The 18,303-nt window shown below is 46.6% G+C and overlaps 3 protein-coding genes across 4 annotated transcripts; 2 read left to right on the top strand and 1 right to left on the bottom strand.

Moving 5' to 3' along the window:
* Positions 1 to 3,049: 3,049 nt before the first annotated feature.
* LOC136526642 (uncharacterized mitochondrial protein AtMg00810-like) lies at positions 3,050 to 3,607 on the top strand. The gene is made up of 2 exons (XM_066519244.1): positions 3,050 to 3,381; positions 3,448 to 3,607. Exons 1-2 carry the CDS (start codon positions 3,050 to 3,052, stop codon positions 3,605 to 3,607), a joined length of 492 nt encoding a protein of 163 aa, XP_066375341.1.
* A 3,702-nt stretch (positions 3,608 to 7,309) lies between these two features.
* Positions 7,310 to 8,660, bottom strand: LOC136529081 (ethylene-responsive transcription factor WIN1-like). Of its 2 annotated transcripts, XR_010777201.1 has the most exons (3): positions 8,423 to 8,660; positions 7,531 to 8,244; positions 7,310 to 7,490 (listed from the first exon to the last, which is right to left on the bottom strand). XR_010777201.1 is itself a non-coding variant. In XM_066522130.1 (2 exons), exons 1-2 carry the CDS (start codon positions 8,500 to 8,502, stop codon positions 7,620 to 7,622), a joined length of 705 nt encoding a protein of 234 aa, XP_066378227.1. In that variant the 5' UTR covers positions 8,503 to 8,660; the 3' UTR covers positions 7,310 to 7,619. The 2 variants fall into 2 exon arrangements, 1 of the variants encoding a protein (XP_066378227.1); XM_066522130.1 differs by having other exon boundaries at positions 7,310 to 8,244.
* A 6,404-nt stretch (positions 8,661 to 15,064) lies between these two features.
* On the top strand, positions 15,065 to 16,409 carry LOC136526641 (uncharacterized). Its single transcript, XM_066519243.1, has 2 exons — positions 15,065 to 15,260; positions 16,228 to 16,409. Exons 1-2 carry the CDS (start codon positions 15,065 to 15,067, stop codon positions 16,407 to 16,409), a joined length of 378 nt encoding a protein of 125 aa, XP_066375340.1.
* The last annotated feature ends 1,894 nt before the right edge of the window (positions 16,410 to 18,303 follow it).

Genomic DNA, 18,303 nt, shown 5'->3' with positions numbered 1-18,303 from the left:
TCGTCCCCACCGAGCTCGGCACCTCCCTCACCAACAAGGCTACGGCAAAGCTGGCGTGGGAATCGATTGCCACGGCACGCATCGACGGAGATCGTGTGCGCCAGGCGACATTGCAGCGCCTCCGAGGAGAGTGGGAAGGCCTCGCCTTTCAGCCTGGTGAGCAAGTCGAGGACTTTGCCCTTTGTCTTCCCAATCTGATGGAGCAGATGGCGCGCAACGGCGACACCGACCTCATGGAGGAGCACGCGGTGGAGAAATCCCTCCGCTGCATGCCGAGGAAGTACGCGTAGATCGTCATGTTGATCAAGACGCTCCTCGACTTCGAGTAGCTCATCGTCGAGGACGTGACTAGGAGGCTTATGGCGATGTAGGACCGTGAGGAGGGGCCTCACACCGAGCCGAGCACCGTTGGAGGCAAGCTGCTATACACTATGGAGCAGTGACATGCCTTCGACAAAAAGAAGGAGGAAGGATCCAGTTTGTCTGGCTCCAATGAGCGTCGTTGGCGTCCCTACGGCAGCAAGAAGACTGAGGAGAAGGGACCCTAGGGCCAGGTCGACGCTGATGGCGGTGCCACCGGCAAGCGCAAGGCGACCCGGGATGACACCTACAACAACTATGGCCAGACAGGCCATTAGACCAAGGACTACCGCCTTCCTCCCCCCAACGGTGGGCAGGCTCACGTCGCGCAAGCAGAAGAGCAAGATGCCACCCTGTTCCTGGCGCACGGGTGCGTTGAGCTACAGTAAGACACAGGGGAGGGGTGTAAGGTCCAAGCTTTCCCCTTTTCGGGTCGGCTGGCTCCGCCTAGCTCCACCTCAATGAACCGCGTGCCCACGCCTTCCTCGGCAAAGGTGTCACCGATGACAAGATCGAAGACTGGTTCCTCGACACCGGTGCGACACACCACATGACTGGTCGCCGTGAATTCTTCTCTAACCTAGACTCCCACGTGAAGGGTGTAACACCCCGGCCCAGGGCTTAATAGGATTAATAGGATACTTATACCAACAAGTTGCAACTTCTTTTTCTAGAAGCCCATCTCTTAAGAACTCCAAGGTTAAGCGTGCTTGACCTGAGTCGATGGGTGACCGACCAGGAAGTCCTTCCTGAGTGCGCATGAGTGAGGACAAAGTGCGCAGAAAAGACTTGTGTGGGTCTGTGAGGGCAGTCTATGTGCTAGGAAAGCTACCAGATGTAAGTGGGCCTGGCCTCGAAGAGGCAGGACGTTATAGAATGGTATCAGAGCCAACCCTTGCGGTTTCACAGGTGCGTGTGTCAGTTGCGCATGGCTGGTGTGGACCCAGAGTGGTCACCTAGCATGGCGCATGCGTTGGCACAGGACACACGGACGTGGCCAAGAGAGGACGTTCCTAGCCTGGGGTTGATCGACGAGGACGTTGGTCTCCTAAGGGGGTGAGGATGTAACACCCCGGCCCAGGGCTTAATAGGATTAATAGGATACTTATACTAACAAGTTGCAACTTCTTTTCTGGAAGCCCATCTCTTAAGAACTTCAAGGTTAAGCGTGCTTGGCTTGGGTTGATGGGTGACCGACCGGGAAGTCCTTCCCGGGTGCGCATGAGTGAGGACAAAGTACGCAAAAAAGACTTGTGTGGGTCTATGAGGGCAGTCTATGTGCTAGGAAAGCTATCAGATGTAAGCGGGCCTGGCCTCAAAGAGGCGGGACGTTACAAAGGGCTCCGTAAAGTTTAGTGATGCCTCCACCGTCGAGATCAATGGCATCGGCTCGGTCATCTTCAAGGCCAAGACGGGGGAGCACCGTCTTCTCACTGGGGTGTACTACATCCTAGCCTTGAAAAACTCCATCATTAGCATCAGGCAGCTGGACGAGAATGGCTCGCGGGTGGAGATTAAGGACGGTGTGCTGCGCATCTAGGAAAGAGGCTGCTGTCTTCTCGCCAAGGTGAACTGGGGAAGCAACCGCCTTTTATGTGCTCCATGTACAGGTGGCACACCCCCTCTGTCTTGCCACGCATCGGGATGACGAGGCATGGCGCTGGCATGAGCGTTTTGGGCACCTTCACTTCGAAGCCCTAAAGCAGCTCGGCAAGAAGGAGATGGTTCGTGGCATGCCCTGCGTCGACCATGTCGATCAGCTCTGCGACACCTGTGTTGTGACCAAGCTGAAGCGCCGGCTCTTCCCGCGTCAAGCCTCCTACCGTGCCACCGAGCAGCTCGAGCTGGTGCACGGCAGCCTCGGTGCTACTTCCTACTGCTCGTCGACGACACCACCCGCTATATGTGGGTCGTGTTGCTCGATTCCAAGGTGGCAGCTACGGACGCCATCAAGTGCCACTAGGCAGCCACGGAGAAGGAGTGTGGTCGCAAGCTTCGGGTGCTCTGCATGGACAATGGCGGTGAATTCATCTAACGCACGCCGGTGAGCCGCCCACTTATGCTGAGGCGCAGGGTGATCCGGCATGGCGGGTGGCGATGGAGCAGGAGCTCAAATCCATCGAGCAGAACCGCACCTGGGAGCTGGTGCCACTGCCTGATGGCCACCGCCCTATCACCCTAAAGTGGGTGTTCAAACTCAAGAAGGACGAGGTGGGCGCGGTGATCAAGCCAAGGCGTGGCTGGTGGCACGCGGCTTCGTTCAGCAAGAGGGGATCGACTACGACGACACCTTCACCCCCGTGGCATACATGGAATCAGTCCATGTCCTCCTCGCGCTGGTGGCTCAAGAAGGGTGGCAAGTCCACCACATGGACGTAGAGTCCGCCTTCCTCAATGGTGACCTCAAGGAGGAGGTCTACGTGCGCTAGCCACCTAGCTACGCCGCCACCGAAGAAGAGGGGAAGGTGTACCGCTTGCACAAGGCATTCTATGCATGCGTCAGGCACTGCGTGCCTAGAACGCAAAGCTCGACACCACACTCAAGAACATGGGCTTCAAGCAGAGCGCGCATGAGGCGGCGGTGTATCGGCGGGGCAGCGGACGCAACATTCTATTGGTCGGCGTCTACGTCGATGACCTCATCATTACTGGGGCTAAAGAGCAGAAGGTGGAGCTGTTCAAGGCATAGATGAAGAAAGCATTCCACATGAGCGACCACGGCCTCCTCTGCTTCTACCTCAGCGTCGAAGTGCGCCAGGACGCCACCGAGATCGCCCTTCGCCAAACCCACTACACCAAGCGCATCCTCGAGCTCGGCAGTATGACAGGCTGCAATCTAGCCCACACCTCGATGAAGGAGAAGCTCAAGCTGAGTCGGGAGAGCATGGCGGAGGAGGTTGATCCAACCCATTATTGGTGGCTGATCAGGAGCTTGCGCTACCTAGTCCATACCCGGTCGGACATCACGTTTGTCGTCGAGTACATGATCCGGTTCATGGAGCGGCCAACAATGGAGCATCTGTAGGCCATCAAGTGAATCCTACGCTATGTGATGGGCACTCTCGACTATGGTCTTCACTATGGAAGGGCCCCCGACACGGCGTGGTTCATCAGCTACTACGACAGCAACCTCGTCGGCGATGTGGATACCAACAAGAGCACAACCAGGACGGTGTTCTTTCTCGGTGATTGCTTTGTCAGCTGGCAGTCCCTCAAGCAGAAGGTGGTGGCCCTCTCAAGCTGTTAAGCGGAGTACATCGCCATCGTCACTGCCGCAACACAGGTGCTATGGCTGTCAAGGATGCTGGCAGAGCTCCTTGGTAGGAAGGTGGATATGGTTGAGCTGAAGGTGGACAGCAAGTCTGCTCTAGCTCTGGCTAAGAACCCTGTCTTACATGAAAGAAGCAAGCACATCCGCATCAAGCACCACTTCATCAGAGATTGTTTGGAGGACAGAAGCATCAAGGCCAGCCACATTGCCACTACCGATCAGCTGGCTGACATTCTCACCAAGTCGCTGGAGAAGTCTAAGTTCCAAGAGATGAGGGAGAGGATTGGACTACAGCAAATCACCTCCAATGCTCGGCACAAGGCTTAGAGGGAGATTGATAGATAAGCCTAGTGCTTTTACTTTTCTTGGCTTTCAAGCCTTGTGTTAGGAATATGCTCAGTATTCACTTTAGTGGTTTGAATATGTTGTAGCAAGTGGGAGTTCCCTTTGCCTATAAAGGGCAAGGGAGTGTCATTGTAAAATAGGCCATTGTATTTTTCCATTCAATCCAAGCGGCCAAGGGCCAAGCTGTCCTCTGTTAGTTCCAGATCTGAATCTGAGATCCAATCGGACCAACATTTGGAACCTCTGGCTAATAGACTAAGCTAAACTTTAGCTGAGTTTAGCTGGGTTAAAACAACTAGACTCAGCTAAACTTTAGCTGGTCTTTTAGCTGGACCGTTTGGATCCTCAACAGCTAAATTGAGTCCGCTAAAATTTAGTTGGTGGATCCAAATAAGCCCTAATTAAGGAGTTTGCTACATAGCCATCGCTTTTGGTGGTAACCATCACTGAACTTAACACGGTCTTAATCAGATGCTATGTTATCTCTTTGTGTACTATAAATGGTGACCGACTGTTGTTTTCATCAACGTCCTAGACCTCTCAGTCTACTGTATGTGACAATGGCAGCTAATATCCTCCTGTTGTTGTGCTCTTCCGATCCTTTTTTTTTTGGCTGGCATGATCGTACTTTATGGCTGACCAACTAACTGACTCGACCCATCTGCATTGACTACACGTTTTACCGACCTATAGAAGGCAGCCTGTTCGGTTGGCTGGTTCGTATCGTTGCTGGTTCGTGAAGAAGTACTGCCGGTTGATTTGTATGAGAGAAAAATATTGTTCCGATTGGAAATTTACGATCGTTTACAATAAACCACAGCCAAACGAACAGCCAAACTGTGGAGACGATTCGTACTTCATTGCTCCTATTTGTGTGTTATCAAATAGGGAAGAGAGAATATGGGGGACCATGTTTTTTTTTATCTGTCTACGTGACATTTAGTTATTTTGGTCTCTACTGTCAACTAAATTTTTTCCATACACTTACACAATCTTCTAACTATATTTACATTATCTTATTACTATATTTATAATGATGTCTTCACTGTGATTTATTAGAATGAGTGATGTAAGTTCGGAATAACACAAATATATACTAAAATTTTCAAAAAAAATTACAAATTATTTCTATGGATTCCAGACACAGAGAAATATATGCCAAATTATTCACAAATTTAAAAAAAAACAAAATCTTCACAAAAAATCGAAATTCCATGCCACGTTGTCGCCACCGACGCCGTCACCGAGGAAGGCGTAGCGTCCGGCCTTGGCTGGTACTCCGAGACATGGTACTGCCACATCTGTGGCTGCTTCTGCTGCGTCGACATGAGTTGCTGTAGTTGCTTCATCATCATCGCCGACGAGGTCACAGCGGGGAGGCCGGCGCGCGGGCCGTACCCCGGGTTGCTCACGTACCGTGGCATCTGCGAGTCCACCCAGAGATGAGAAACGCGATCGATCAGATCCAACGCTCGAAGGGCTGGGGCGGCGTGACGCTGCAGGCATCCGATAGATCGAGCGGCAGCTCTCGGGCCAGAGTCAAGATCCAACGCTGGAAAATTCGGTTGACAGTGGCAAGTAAATCATGCGGTTGACGTATAGCGTTTCTGTTTTTTTTTTCATCCACTTCACTCTTGCTTTCTGCAGTCCTGTAATAGCTACCATGTGAGATTTTACGTATGATGTGGTGTTCAGGATTTTTCGAAGGAAACTAGTAGGGAAATGCTGTAGATTTTTTTTTGTTGCTAGTGCTGGATTAATTGGCATGTTTATTTGGCTAATAAGTCATGACTAAAAGTACTGTTAGCTGATTTATTGTGAGGAAAAAATATTATTCGTTGGCTGAAAAAATACGCCTTATAAGCCAAGCGAACCGGATGAATGTCACAGTTCAAAGACATGACAGCTGAAGCTTACTTGAATTGATATCTGCTTTTACTGTGTACTCACCGTTGGCTATAGCTACTTTTGTGGATGAACAATGGAAACAATGGTCCTGTTTGATCCATGGGTTAGAGCTAGTTTGGGCTAGTTGGAGCTCAACTAGCCCTAAAGTAGCCAAACAGGAGGGCTAGAGTGGGTTATTTGCAACTAGCCCACCCTAAAAAACTATCCCCCCAAAGAGGTGATTATTTGGGCTAGTTGGGGCTATTTGAGGTGGGGTCCACTGTTTTCTCTCTACTTTCACCTGCACCAATGATTTGGAAAGCACATTTATTATCATTTTAACCCTTGTATCCAAACATCTCTTAGGCTAGAGTTAGTTCAGGGCTAGTCCTGAGCTAGAAACTAACTCTAACCTCTAGCTGTGCTAGAGTATCCAAACAGGGCCAATCATATGTAGTCTGGTGCGCTGTCACAGTTAAGTTGATGGCTTTCTGTTAATTGTATAGACATTGCATTTAATCATCAATTAACAACCCCCCCCCCCCCCCCCCCCCCCCCCCAAGCCTGCGATCAGGGATTTTTTTTGCCTGCAGACATTGGTTCCGCTGGTCATTATTGCTTGTGTTAGTTGTATGCTAACTTGGCTGCTTATTATTAATTAGCAGTACTGTTGTGCTTATGCAAATCATGAGCAGTGTTTTAATGATTCTGTGATGATGTCCTCATCCCATTTAACACATATTTACGTGAAAGTGAGATTCACAAAAAATTCCAAAAATTTATTAGTCTGTTCCTTCACTGGAGCAACAGAATTGCCAAAAATTTCTCATTATTGATGCTCATGCACTCAGTAAACATTTTGCATCGAATTGATTAATGTAACTGTGATGATACAGGAAAGTTTTGTGCCATTTGCTTGTTTCTCTTTTGTTTTGACTATCTTGCAGGAAAAGGTACATGGCATAACTACTCAAAGGGTAGACTCCGTGCCGGAGGCTTCCACATGAGTGGGGTCTGGGAAAGAAAAAAACCGAGGTAAGCCTCTCCTGCAAAATCTACAGAGAGGCTGCTTCGAACCCGTGACCTGATGACTCAGTGAGATAGCTCTCACCACTACACTAGGCCTGTCCTTCGCATAACTGCTCAAAGATAAGTGTATTTTCCTAGGACGAACCATACATGTTGTTTTTCTTAGTCCTGTGGAGTTACTAGCTAAGTAGGTAGGCTGATGCTCTGTGCTTTGAAATGATTGTGAAGCTAGCCAATAAATTTATCCTTTTTCTTCACAAATATCAACTTCATCTCATATTCCAGATGTTCTTTTGATGGGAACCCTCATCAGTATCAGTATGAAAGCGGAAGAAAGGCCACAATCGCAAGGCACCTATTCCCTTTTATTAGAAGGTGACACCGCTGATAATCTGATATTGATATATTGATATATATATAGCCTGATATTATATATTGATACATAACAAAGGGGTTTCACCAGTGACAGTGTGACTATCATGACTGGGGCTGCATGCTTATACATACAAGTAAGCCTTTAATAAATACAGAGCTTCACACGGTAGTGATTAATCTTACTGTATGGTTTATCCTAAGCTTGATGTAGTAATAGAGGTACCTATATATGATGCAATCTTAACTGCTTGTGCTGCACCAACCACACTCTACTACCAAACACTTGATCTGATCTGGGACAGTGACCTGATCATGCTGCTAGCTTGTTCAACCATGCAATTTCCTTCGGTCTTCAGATGACGAGGCTGCCTGCTGCACCCTGGAGCATCCCATGTGATGAGTACTGCGAGCTGCCCAGCAGCTCCTCGATCATCTGCAGCGCAATCCTCTCCTCGTCGTCCATCATCGCCGCAGGTGGAGGCGAGCATGTCGTGACCGTGGACGACGTGGACGTGGGCGTGGTAGCCGCCGCGCCTCCGTCGCTTGGCGCCGGCTCCTCGCCGGAGAACGCCGGCGCCACCGCGGCCGGCTCGTCCTTGTTGAGCTCGACGGTCATGACCCAGCTGGAGTCGGCGCGCGCGCCCGCGCGCTTCTGCCAGACGCCAATGTGGGACTTCTCCGGGTCGAGGCGGAGGCAGGTGAGCGACGGCGACGGCGTCTTGCAGCACTTGCGGAGCTTGGCGCTGAGGATCTGCGACAGGTTGGTGGTGTTGCTGCCGCCCGGCGCCGCGCAGGACGAGCCGCTGCCGCCACGCGCGTCCCGCGCGGCCGGCACCGGGGCGAGCTCCCCGGTGGCGCGCTTTGGGACGGGGAAGTTGGTCTTGGCGTTGCGGCCGCTCATGAGGACGGCGGCCTCGTCGTACGCCCGCGCCGCCTCCTCTGCCGTCTCGAAGGTGCCCAGCCACACCCTCCTCTTACTGCATTCAAGCACACGCACACGCATGCATTTCACACCCATCAAAACACATGGCGAAAGAGAAAGAACAAGCCATCTACGTCTACTAGGCGAAATGTATCTTTCAAGCTAGACAGTGAGAGCAGACAGTGTGGCTAGTAGCTGAGGGAAGAAGAGAGGCTGGGGTCAGTAGTTCTTACAGCAGCGGGTGCCTGATCTCGGAGACCCAGGAGCCCCAGTGGCGCTGCCTGACGCCGCGGAACTTCTTTGATTGCACCATGCTGCCTGATCCCCCTCTGCGCAGGGCCGGGCCGGCCGGCCGGCAAGCACTGCAGATTCTCTGCCAGGGGAAGGAAGGACAGAGGAGGCAGGCTGCAGAGCGGTGGGAACTGGACGAGCACTGACTCACTGAGCAGCAGTGAGTGTGCGTGTGTGAGTGTGAGTGCCTCCGGATCAGGAGTGGTGTGTATGTGTAGTGGTAGATGCCCTGCCCTGCCCCGCCCCGCCCCGGCCCGCTTCCCTTCCGTTCCGGTGAGCTACCCCGGCACTGTACTTGCGTCCACGGGGCCGCGTTAATGCGGTTAGATAGATAGAGCGATGATGCACTCGCGCGCGCGCACACACGGCCCCAGCTGTGTTGTGCGTGCGTGTGCCTCTGCATGCGTGCGTGTGCGCGAAGGGGAGAGAGGCAAACGGAGTAAGATTTGGGTGTCAGTAAGGCTGTCCTCCAACAGGTGTCGAACCCAAATTTAAAATATATCTCCAACATAATACCTATAACCTCTAATAGAAAAAGATCCATTTTAGGTGTTAGGAGAGACATAATATAAATCTAAGTATCCTCTCTCCTGAAGATCTATTTGTAGAAAGGGTTATCTTTTGGGTATTGTTGTTAGACAAGACAAAAATATGTATTGAACTTTTTATATGTAGCGCTACATAAAGATCGAATAATCTTGTATTTTGAGTCGTGGTTGTGGAGATAATCTAACTGGAGTACTTTTGCCTTGCGTTCCATCGTATCTGGCCTCTGTTGTTGCGTGGCACGGCTGGGCCTGCAATGCAGCGCTGCATGCTACGGTGTGGAGCAGTAGTACAGTATTTTTCTCTCTTAAAAAAAACCAGCCATACAAATTAACCCAAACGGTTTTTCGATCAGTCGAACGCTCCGTTGTACTCTGCCAGGGATTTTCAGAGTACATTACAGGAACACTTGTGTCAGTGCTATTAGGGGACTCCTGTGACCACCCCCAGCACGCGCAGAATTGGGATTACTATTATATCATTATATGGCCAGGAGCGTAATCCGTGGCGGCTGCCGTTGGTGGGGTCGGTAGCAGTAATATACTTACAGGAGGTCAGAACTCAGAAGCATGTATGTAACAGATGATGATACGACTAACTACAGAGAAGGATTAAGCTAGATAGAGGAATGGGCCTAGCTAGTAGGGAGAGAAGTAGGGATGAAAACGGTACGAATATTTTCTGACCGAGGCTGAATTCGTTTAGAGAGGTTCAGATTTGTCCGTATATGTAAGTCTGAATATTCAACATCCGATACCATATTTATATCTGAATACTCAAATCGCATATTTATGATACAAATACTCAATAGCATTCTATCAAACATAGTTGATATTATCCGTATCTAAACAGGAATATAAAAACAAATGTAATGTCAGTGATATCCGTTCGCATCTGATCCGTTTTTATTCCTGGTTGTGGGTGGTTAGGGCCCTGGCTGTCATCGTGGGTTGGGCTTGTTTCTTGTGGGGTGCGCTGTCGGTGAAGTGTGTGGCGGGTGGTGGCACTGGCATAACCACCCTCGCTGCTGCCAGTACGCCGCTAATAAACTCCCCCACCTACGCGCTTGGCGACCTCATTTATGGCGGCCATGGAGGTTCCAGACTTCCAGCCGGAGCACGGAGAGCCCGGCCGTATTAGCTGGGCAAGCTGATCCATGATGCATCATCATCGGTCACTCTAACAATCTGCCCCCACGCTCTCTGTTGTTAGCTGTCTCTAAACTAACCGTGTGGTGTTGGTTTAGTGCATATGCGAGATTGTGGTAAACTAAACCCGCTGAACTTAACCCAATCCCTCTGCTTGCGTAATTGCATTCTAGTACTACATTCATGCAGATGCGTGAATACTGAAACCTTTGTGCAAAAGTACTACCGTGCACTGCGGGGGCAAGGACAGGAGATGGTGTGATGGCAAAGGAAGAAGCAGTTGAGCCGAAGATCGACGATGTTATGTTGAAGGGAGCAGTTAAGCCGGGAAGACTCTTGTTCATCCACAGCTGCCGTCAGTACACACCCATGTCCATGGGACGACGCCACTACACTACACTGACACTGCCGAACAGGAGACGGAGACGGAGCTGGTCGGCATCCAATCCATGCATCCACAGCCCACGAGGGCAACCAATTCATCAATCAACAGCCTGTTCGGGAGGCCATATCGTATCGTGGATTATTTACTGTTGGCTGGTTTGGTGTGAGAGAAAAACACTGTTCCCGGCTGGAAATTTACGATCGTTTACGAGCAAGCGAACAGGCTGCAAGACGGAGACGGAGCTGGTCGGCATCCAATCCATGCATCCACAGCCCACGAGGGCAACCAATCCATCAATCAATCAGTTCGCTTAATAGTAAACGATCGTAAATTTCTAACCAAACCAATATTTTTCTCATATCGAACCAGCCAATAATAATAATCTACGATCATATAATCATTTAAGCCACAGCCGTAATCCGCCAATCATCCATATGCATGCCCAATTCAATGAGCGCCCGCCGCCCGGGTGGGGTGGTACAGTACAGCTACGCCCTTTTAATTTACAGTTGGGCTCGTCCCCTCGCAGAAGTGCCTGCTGCGATCTGCCTCCGTGCGCGCATCATTGGAAAGTGCGGTCGGCCAGAGGCAGGTTCGCAGGGTGGTGGTTGGCTTGTCCTCGACCGTGAGGACCCGTCGCGTAAAAATGGCGATCGCAGCTGCAGTAATTGGCACACCCAATCAGTCATCGTACGTACCAAGCTGGTACCGCTGCACTAACTGGAGCTCTCATCTCTCGTCCTTGTCAATTTAGTATTGTGCTCCCTCCGTCAAAAAAAAAAAAAAAAAATTCTAGCACGAAGTTATAGTTTAGTGTTCTAAGTTTGATCAATTATAAATAAAAAAATATCAATATTTATGATATCAAATAAATATCGTTAAATTAATTACGAAATGTATTATCATAATAAATTATTTTAGAGGCATAAATGTAAATAGTATTCACTAAAAATTTAGTTAAACATGAATCACTTTTGCTGGCACGTAACCCGTAGTTGCATTCTTCTCCGGACGGAGGAGTACTATGTATGGTTGCAAGCACCAAGCATAAATTGGCAAACAAATTCATAGTTTCTTATGTGCATGAAAATATTAAGAAAGATTATGAGTCAAAAATGAATATGCAGATATTTGATGATGATGAAAATGATGATGAGGTGTTGGATATCCGTGGTCATGGCCAACGACCAGAATATTAGATTTCAATATTATGAAAATTAAAATATATATGTTACATACAAGAAATATATTCCCTATGTTGATAAGGTATTATCAACAATTCGACCGGGGAAAGATAATACAACATGCCAGAATCCTTGATTTGATGTTTGCAACATCAATCATTTGGGCGTAGAAGACCATATCAAAGAATATCCAGAAGGACAAGACCGTGCGCGATGGACAGCGCAAAAAGAATATACAATCACTCTACTATAGCCAGGACAATTATTGAGGAACGCAACTCCATCCAACTATCAAGGCAACAGTAAGACAAAATAATTGAAGACTTCGCCTCGAAGGCACTCCAGAAGATAAAGCACGAATGGCGCTCCAGAAGGCTCTTCCTGCTCTATAAGAGGAGAAGCCAGGCGCATGCATTGAACACGGGCATTCAAGACGACATTCGACACCGCACTCTCACTGAAGACTCCACTCCACCACCGCTCCACTTTCCCACATACACACCATGAAGACGTGATCTCAGAAGAACTCTGAGAATCATCCACCACGAATAGTAATACTCCACTACCGTTGTATTACTCCACCACTATCTGTAAATTAGAATAAAGGAAGTCCCCGTGATCATCCTACGCTTGTAAGGTAATCCCTAAGGTTTATGCTAAGTGCTTTGAGTTTTTCGAAAGGGGAAGCCGTATGTAAGCTTGCTCTATAGAAATGAATTAAGCTTTCCTGTTTTAATCCCTGCGTTCCTTTAAGCTCGTTTATATGGGGCGATGTCTCTATGCTAGGGACCCTAGAAGAGAAACATCTGCGTGTGTTGTTCTTGTGTTAGCTCAGGTAGCGGCATTTGTAGAGAATCCAGTGGACACAGAGAAGTGTTCCCTTCAGGTGGAACTACCTGGGGAGATAATAGAGCCTGAGTCCTATGTGTACGTGGTTGGGGATAGCGAGGGAGGAGACCGGGTTAGCCTGGTTCTGAAGCAAGCCAACAATGCATACGGTGAGTACCGAGTAGGACTGACACAAGCATTGTCGCACGACCGGCTGAAACATTGGTCTCACCCGCCTGCAAAAGATTCTGAGAAATATTAATCCGCATATTCACTAATCACTCACGCATCCTGCATCCACCATCCACCCACCATATTTGCCTAGTTCTCCAAATAGTTGCAAAAGAGTTTGGGTGCCTAAGCACTCCTGGGTGAGTGCTCACGCACTGTTCATATTTCGAATTTGAATAGTAACCACTGAATTTGAATAGTGCTATGAATAGTAACTCGAGAATTTTAAGTTTGAATTTTGAGCTTGAGTAATCCATCTCAGTTTAGCGTTAATCGTGCAATAGTGGTATCGGAGCCTGGTTATTAGATTTTGAATTTGAGGGATTTACTTATATTGTCAAGTTTAAAAAGTTTGTCAATACAGCCTCAGTCAAATATTTTATTTATAATGGAAATTTTAGATAGTCATATTCAATATTATGAGAAAAATTAAGATTCCCGATGAATATAATACATCTATGTTATGTAAATGGTCCGCTATAAGAGAAAAGGAACTCTACTTTAGACGAGAAATATATAGACTTAATTGAAATTGCATTTGCCCCCTATGTGGGTTTTGGTGCATTGATGACATCCAAATTAGGGACTAATGTGATCTTAATGAGATATGTCGCAGCTATTAGTCCCTTGAAAGATTCAAAGAGTTGATAAAAATAAAATGGTATCCATCAATTCTTGAATTTGTAAAGGCAGACGAACTCAAAGAGCTCTCCAAAGGTTTTATTTTTGTTTTTGAGTTTAGGATCCACCGCAGTATAAAGAGTGATGCAAACTTAGTTGGTTTGAGGAAGATAGAGTGCTTAAGCATAAAAATAAAATCAAAAGAGAGACACTCTAGCACTCCACGAGCACGTAGAATATTTTTCAGTGACTGTTGGGGTTGGAAGTTCCGATGTAAGTCGGAACTCTTGACTGTCAGAAGTCATGACTTATGCTGAAAGTCCTGACGCTTAGTCACTTAGCCTGCGCGGTGACTGTGGCCGTCGAAAGTCCCGACGTGAGTCGAAACTCCTGACAGTCGAAAGTCCCGACCCAAGTCGGAAGTCCTGACACCTAGGGTTTTGTTGGCCGACTGTTTGCGCCTGTTGGAAGTCCCGACCCATGTTGGGAGTCCTCACACCTGGGGCTTTGCTGGTTGGCTGTCTGCGCTCGTCGGAAGTGCCGACGTACGGTGGGAGTCCCGACGTTTGTCGGGAGTTCCGACATTGTCTTGCTCATGTGGACTTCTGACCCTATGTGAACAGTGTTTTCTGTTAAGGTCGGAAGTCCCAAGATCTGTGTTAGAACTTTCGACGTAGATCTCAACGGTTAGATTTCTACTATGAGTATAAATAGCCCTCTCTTTACTTCTAACCGTTACGGACTCATTCACAGCTCACCAACCTTCGTGCTCAACAGCTCCCAAGCAACAAAGGCACCCCTCTCCTCCCTCCTTTGCTCCAATCTTCGATTTTCCTAGGGTTTTGAGTGAAAGGAGAGTGGATTAAGTGAGAGAATCAATTTGGCAAGCTTGAGCACTTGATTTCTTCATCAAGCCGGTTGGATTTGCGTCTATTACTTTTGGGGCTTTGCCCCTAGCCAGCTAGGCATTGGCCAAGACCTTCAATCTTGTGGAAGAGCCTTGGGAAGTTTGTATTACCCTTGATTTCTTAGTGGAAAGCTTAAGTGACCTTTGTGGTGGCTTTAAGAGGCAAGGAGGTGAAAGAGACTTCGACCTTTGTGGTCACCTCAACAACGAGGATGTAGGAGCTCCTTTGTGGGGTTGCCAAACCTCAAGATAAATCCCTGTGTCCTATGTGCTTGTTGTTGTGATTGCTAGAGATTACTTGTATTTGTTTGTCTCTCTCTCTTGAACTTCATTTTAGGGTTTGGACTCGATCTACGGTTTGGTGGCATAACGGCGTCAAGGGAGTGACCCAACATCCTCAACAAACCACTAGAAAGTGGGGTTGTAAGATTATTTATCCGTAAAGTTAAATTTGGCACTGCTTTTGTAGTTCACATAGGCGTTGAGACTTCTGACATTTGTGCTGGAACTTCTGACGACGTTGGGAGTTCCGACCTAAACTATCGGGACTTCTGACATTGACTGATAAATTTAAACTTAGCATTTACAGTTATTTTTTAGATACGCCTATTCACCCCCTCTAGGCATTGTTAGATCCTTTCAATTGGTATCAGAGCAAGGTCTTCTTTTAGCACTTCACCGTGTAAGAAGAAACAATATTGGAGTACGACAAGATGCAAGCCATTGCCATCGAGATGGCCAAGAAAATAGCTAAAGAGTTGATGGCTGCTCAAGTCAAGTTCTTCCAAGATAAAATGAAGATGCAAGATGAGATGAGCAAGATGAAGGAAGAATTGAGCAAGAAGGTTGATTATGCAATAAGTGGCAAGAATGATACAACAAGTGATAAGAATGAAGCAAATAAAGATGCCTCTAGTGATATTGGAGCCGGTGAGCATACTCATAGAAAGGGAATATATTCAAACATGAGCTTTGACTATGGACAACTCATTAAAGGTTCACCTCTACATACTCCTTTCGTCAACATTGGAAGCCACCTCACTTTGAAGGAACAAGATACACCGATTGGTCTTACAAGATGAAGATGCATCTCATTGCCGCAAGACTTTAGGAAGTTGTGGATGTTGGTGTGATGATTCCTACCGATAAAGATAGAGAGATAACTCTGGAAGAAGTGCACAATCTCCATCAAAATACACAAGCCATAGCATTGCTTGTGTCAAGCCTAGCTTTGGATGAGTTTAGAAAAGTGAATGGAATGGAGAGTGCAAAACAAATTTGGGATACTTTGAAAGTGTCATTTGAAGGAGATAGAAGTGTGAGAAAAGGCAACATTGAGTTACTTCATGGTGAATTGGAAAGATTTATGTTCTTGCAAAATGAAACAACACAATCCATGTTTGATAGGCTTATGGCATTGGTCAACCGCATAAGAGCTCTTGGAAGTACCAAATGGGATGACAACAAGGTTGCTAGAAAGATGTTGAGAACCTATAGAGCCAAGAACAACATGCTAGCATCCGTGATCATGGAAAGGCCCGATTATGATGAGATGACACCCTAAGAAGTTCTTTCAAAACTCAAGCATCATGAATGTCTAGATGAAGATGCAATCAATGCTCACAATCTAAATCCTAATGCAATGGGATACAACAAGAGTGCAGCCCTTAAAGCAACTCGACAACATGAAGGTCAAGGTTTAAGTCAAGAGAAGAAGAAGAAAGTGAAGGATGATTCCTCAAGTGGAGAAGAAGATTCCGATACGGAGGTTGCATTTGTGATTAGAAATCTTAGAAAGTTTATGAAGAAGAAGAGCAACCGCAAGACCTATGGTGATGGAAATATAAGGTACAAAAAAGGTTTTGCTATGAATGTGGTCAAATCGGTCACTTCATAGCCGATTGTCCTAATGAGAAGAAGAAGCAAAAGCATGACAAGGATGAAGACAAAAAGAACAAAGGCAAGAAAAGAAGTGAAGCTTATCTTAGGGAAGAATGGGAGTCAAATGATAGTGACTTAAGTGATGATGAGAAGAAGAAGAAGGGTGCCACAAACATCGTCATCCATCACTCTTCTTGACCGACCATGATCTTTCCCAACTCAACTTCACCACCAAAACTCTTCCCCAACCTATGTAAACCATCGAAGCTCTTCTCAAACCTTATCGACAACGACTACTATACTCCAACTTGCCTCATGGCAAAATGGGAGAAGGTACATGTTACACCCGATCCCTCTAGTGATGAGCATGATAGTTGTGATGAGAACATAGAAGAAATTGAGGCAACCATGATAAAGAAATTTAGTAAAAAGGCCTTCACTAAAATAAAAATGCTAATGAAGAAATTAGAGAAGAAGGATAGATGCTTAGAGATGTAAGGAGATATAATCACTCAAGAGAGAGAGAGAAAAAACTTGCACTTGAAGCATCTATCGCTGAGGAAAAGATGAAGGTTGAGAAGTTAACCGTAGAATTGTCTTTAGACAATGACTCAATTGAGAAATTGACTAAGGAACATTCATCGATTAATGATCAAGTAGCTAGCCTCAAGAATGAGAAGAGTATAGCTCAAGAAAGCCTCATAAGAGTGGAAGAAAATACTAAAATTTTGAGCTAAACTATAGTACTCTTTGGGCTAGCACTTCAACTTCTCCTAAGGCAACCGAAGACTCTAATATCTCCACTAGTAATGGTTGTAAAAGACGCTATAAAATTGATGTGAATGCATATACAACTAACCTTGTTGAGTTAGAGAAGAAAGACAAGGAGATTCATAGGTTGAAGATGATCTTGAAGAATGGGTGCAAGTGTCAAGAGCAATCCAACAAGATTATATACAAGTCATCAAGGCACCCATCAATCAAGGAAGGCATTGGCTATAATAGGTATGATGGAAATACCAATGGAAGGAACATGATCAATGGTGTGCCTTGTGTAAAGTTCAACAAGGACGTTGCTCTTGATGAGCTTATATGCAAGGCCAACAATAAGGTCTACATTCCAAAGATCCAACCTACAAGTGACAAGACAATCAAGATGAAGCAATCCAAGGCCCCCAAGCCACAAGCACCACTTCCACGGTGCTATGCTAGTGACTATATATGTTGTTGGGGCAAGGATGGCAAGATTGTGGTCAAGTATGTTGATGCCCAAAAGAGGAAGGAAATTATGATGAGTGTTTGGGTGCCCAAGTTTTATGTGACTAACCCCCTATGACCCAAATCTTTTTGGCTACCTAAAACAAAAGCTTGATTTATCTTTGTAGGAATATTTCTCTAATGGAATAAGTTGGGTGTTGGATAGTGGATGCACCAATCATATGACCGAAGAGAAGGACATGTTCACGTCATTCCAACCAAGTCATAATCAAAGTGGGAATATTGTGTTTGGTGACAATGGAAAAGGAGAAGTCCTCAATTTGGGTAAAATTGCTATATCAAATGATAATTTCATTTCAAATGTTTTACTTGTGAATTCATTGAGATACAATTTGTTGTCCGTCTCACAACTTTGTGAGATGGGTTACAATTGTCTCTTTACGGATAAGGGTATGCAAGTCTATAGAAGGAAGGATTCCTCTATTGCATTTACAGGTCATTTAAAAGGGAAACTCTATCTAGTTGATTTCACATCAAGTAGAGTAAATCTCGAGACTTGTTTAATGGTAAAATCTAGCATGGGTTGGTTATGGCATAGACGACTTGCCCATGTTGGGATGAGGAACTTGACCAAACTTTAAAAAGGTGAACACATTCTTGAACTAACAAATGTTTCTTTTGAGAAAGATAGGATTTATGGCGCATGCCAAGCGAGAAAATAAGTTGGAGCTAAATATCCCGTCAAGAATGTTGTGACAACCGAAAGGCCATTGGAGTTGCTTCACATGGACATATTTGGACCCATCGCTTATATGAGCATTGGTGGTAACAAATATGGTTTCGTAATTGTTAATGATTATTCTCGTTTCACTTA

The sequence above is a fragment of the Miscanthus floridulus genome, chromosome 19 (genome assembly GCF_019320115.1).
Source record: "Miscanthus floridulus cultivar M001 chromosome 19, ASM1932011v1, whole genome shotgun sequence".
Lineage (NCBI taxonomy): Eukaryota > Viridiplantae > Streptophyta > Magnoliopsida > Poales > Poaceae > Miscanthus > Miscanthus floridulus.
This window is presented reverse-complemented; position numbering and strand designations above follow the sequence as displayed.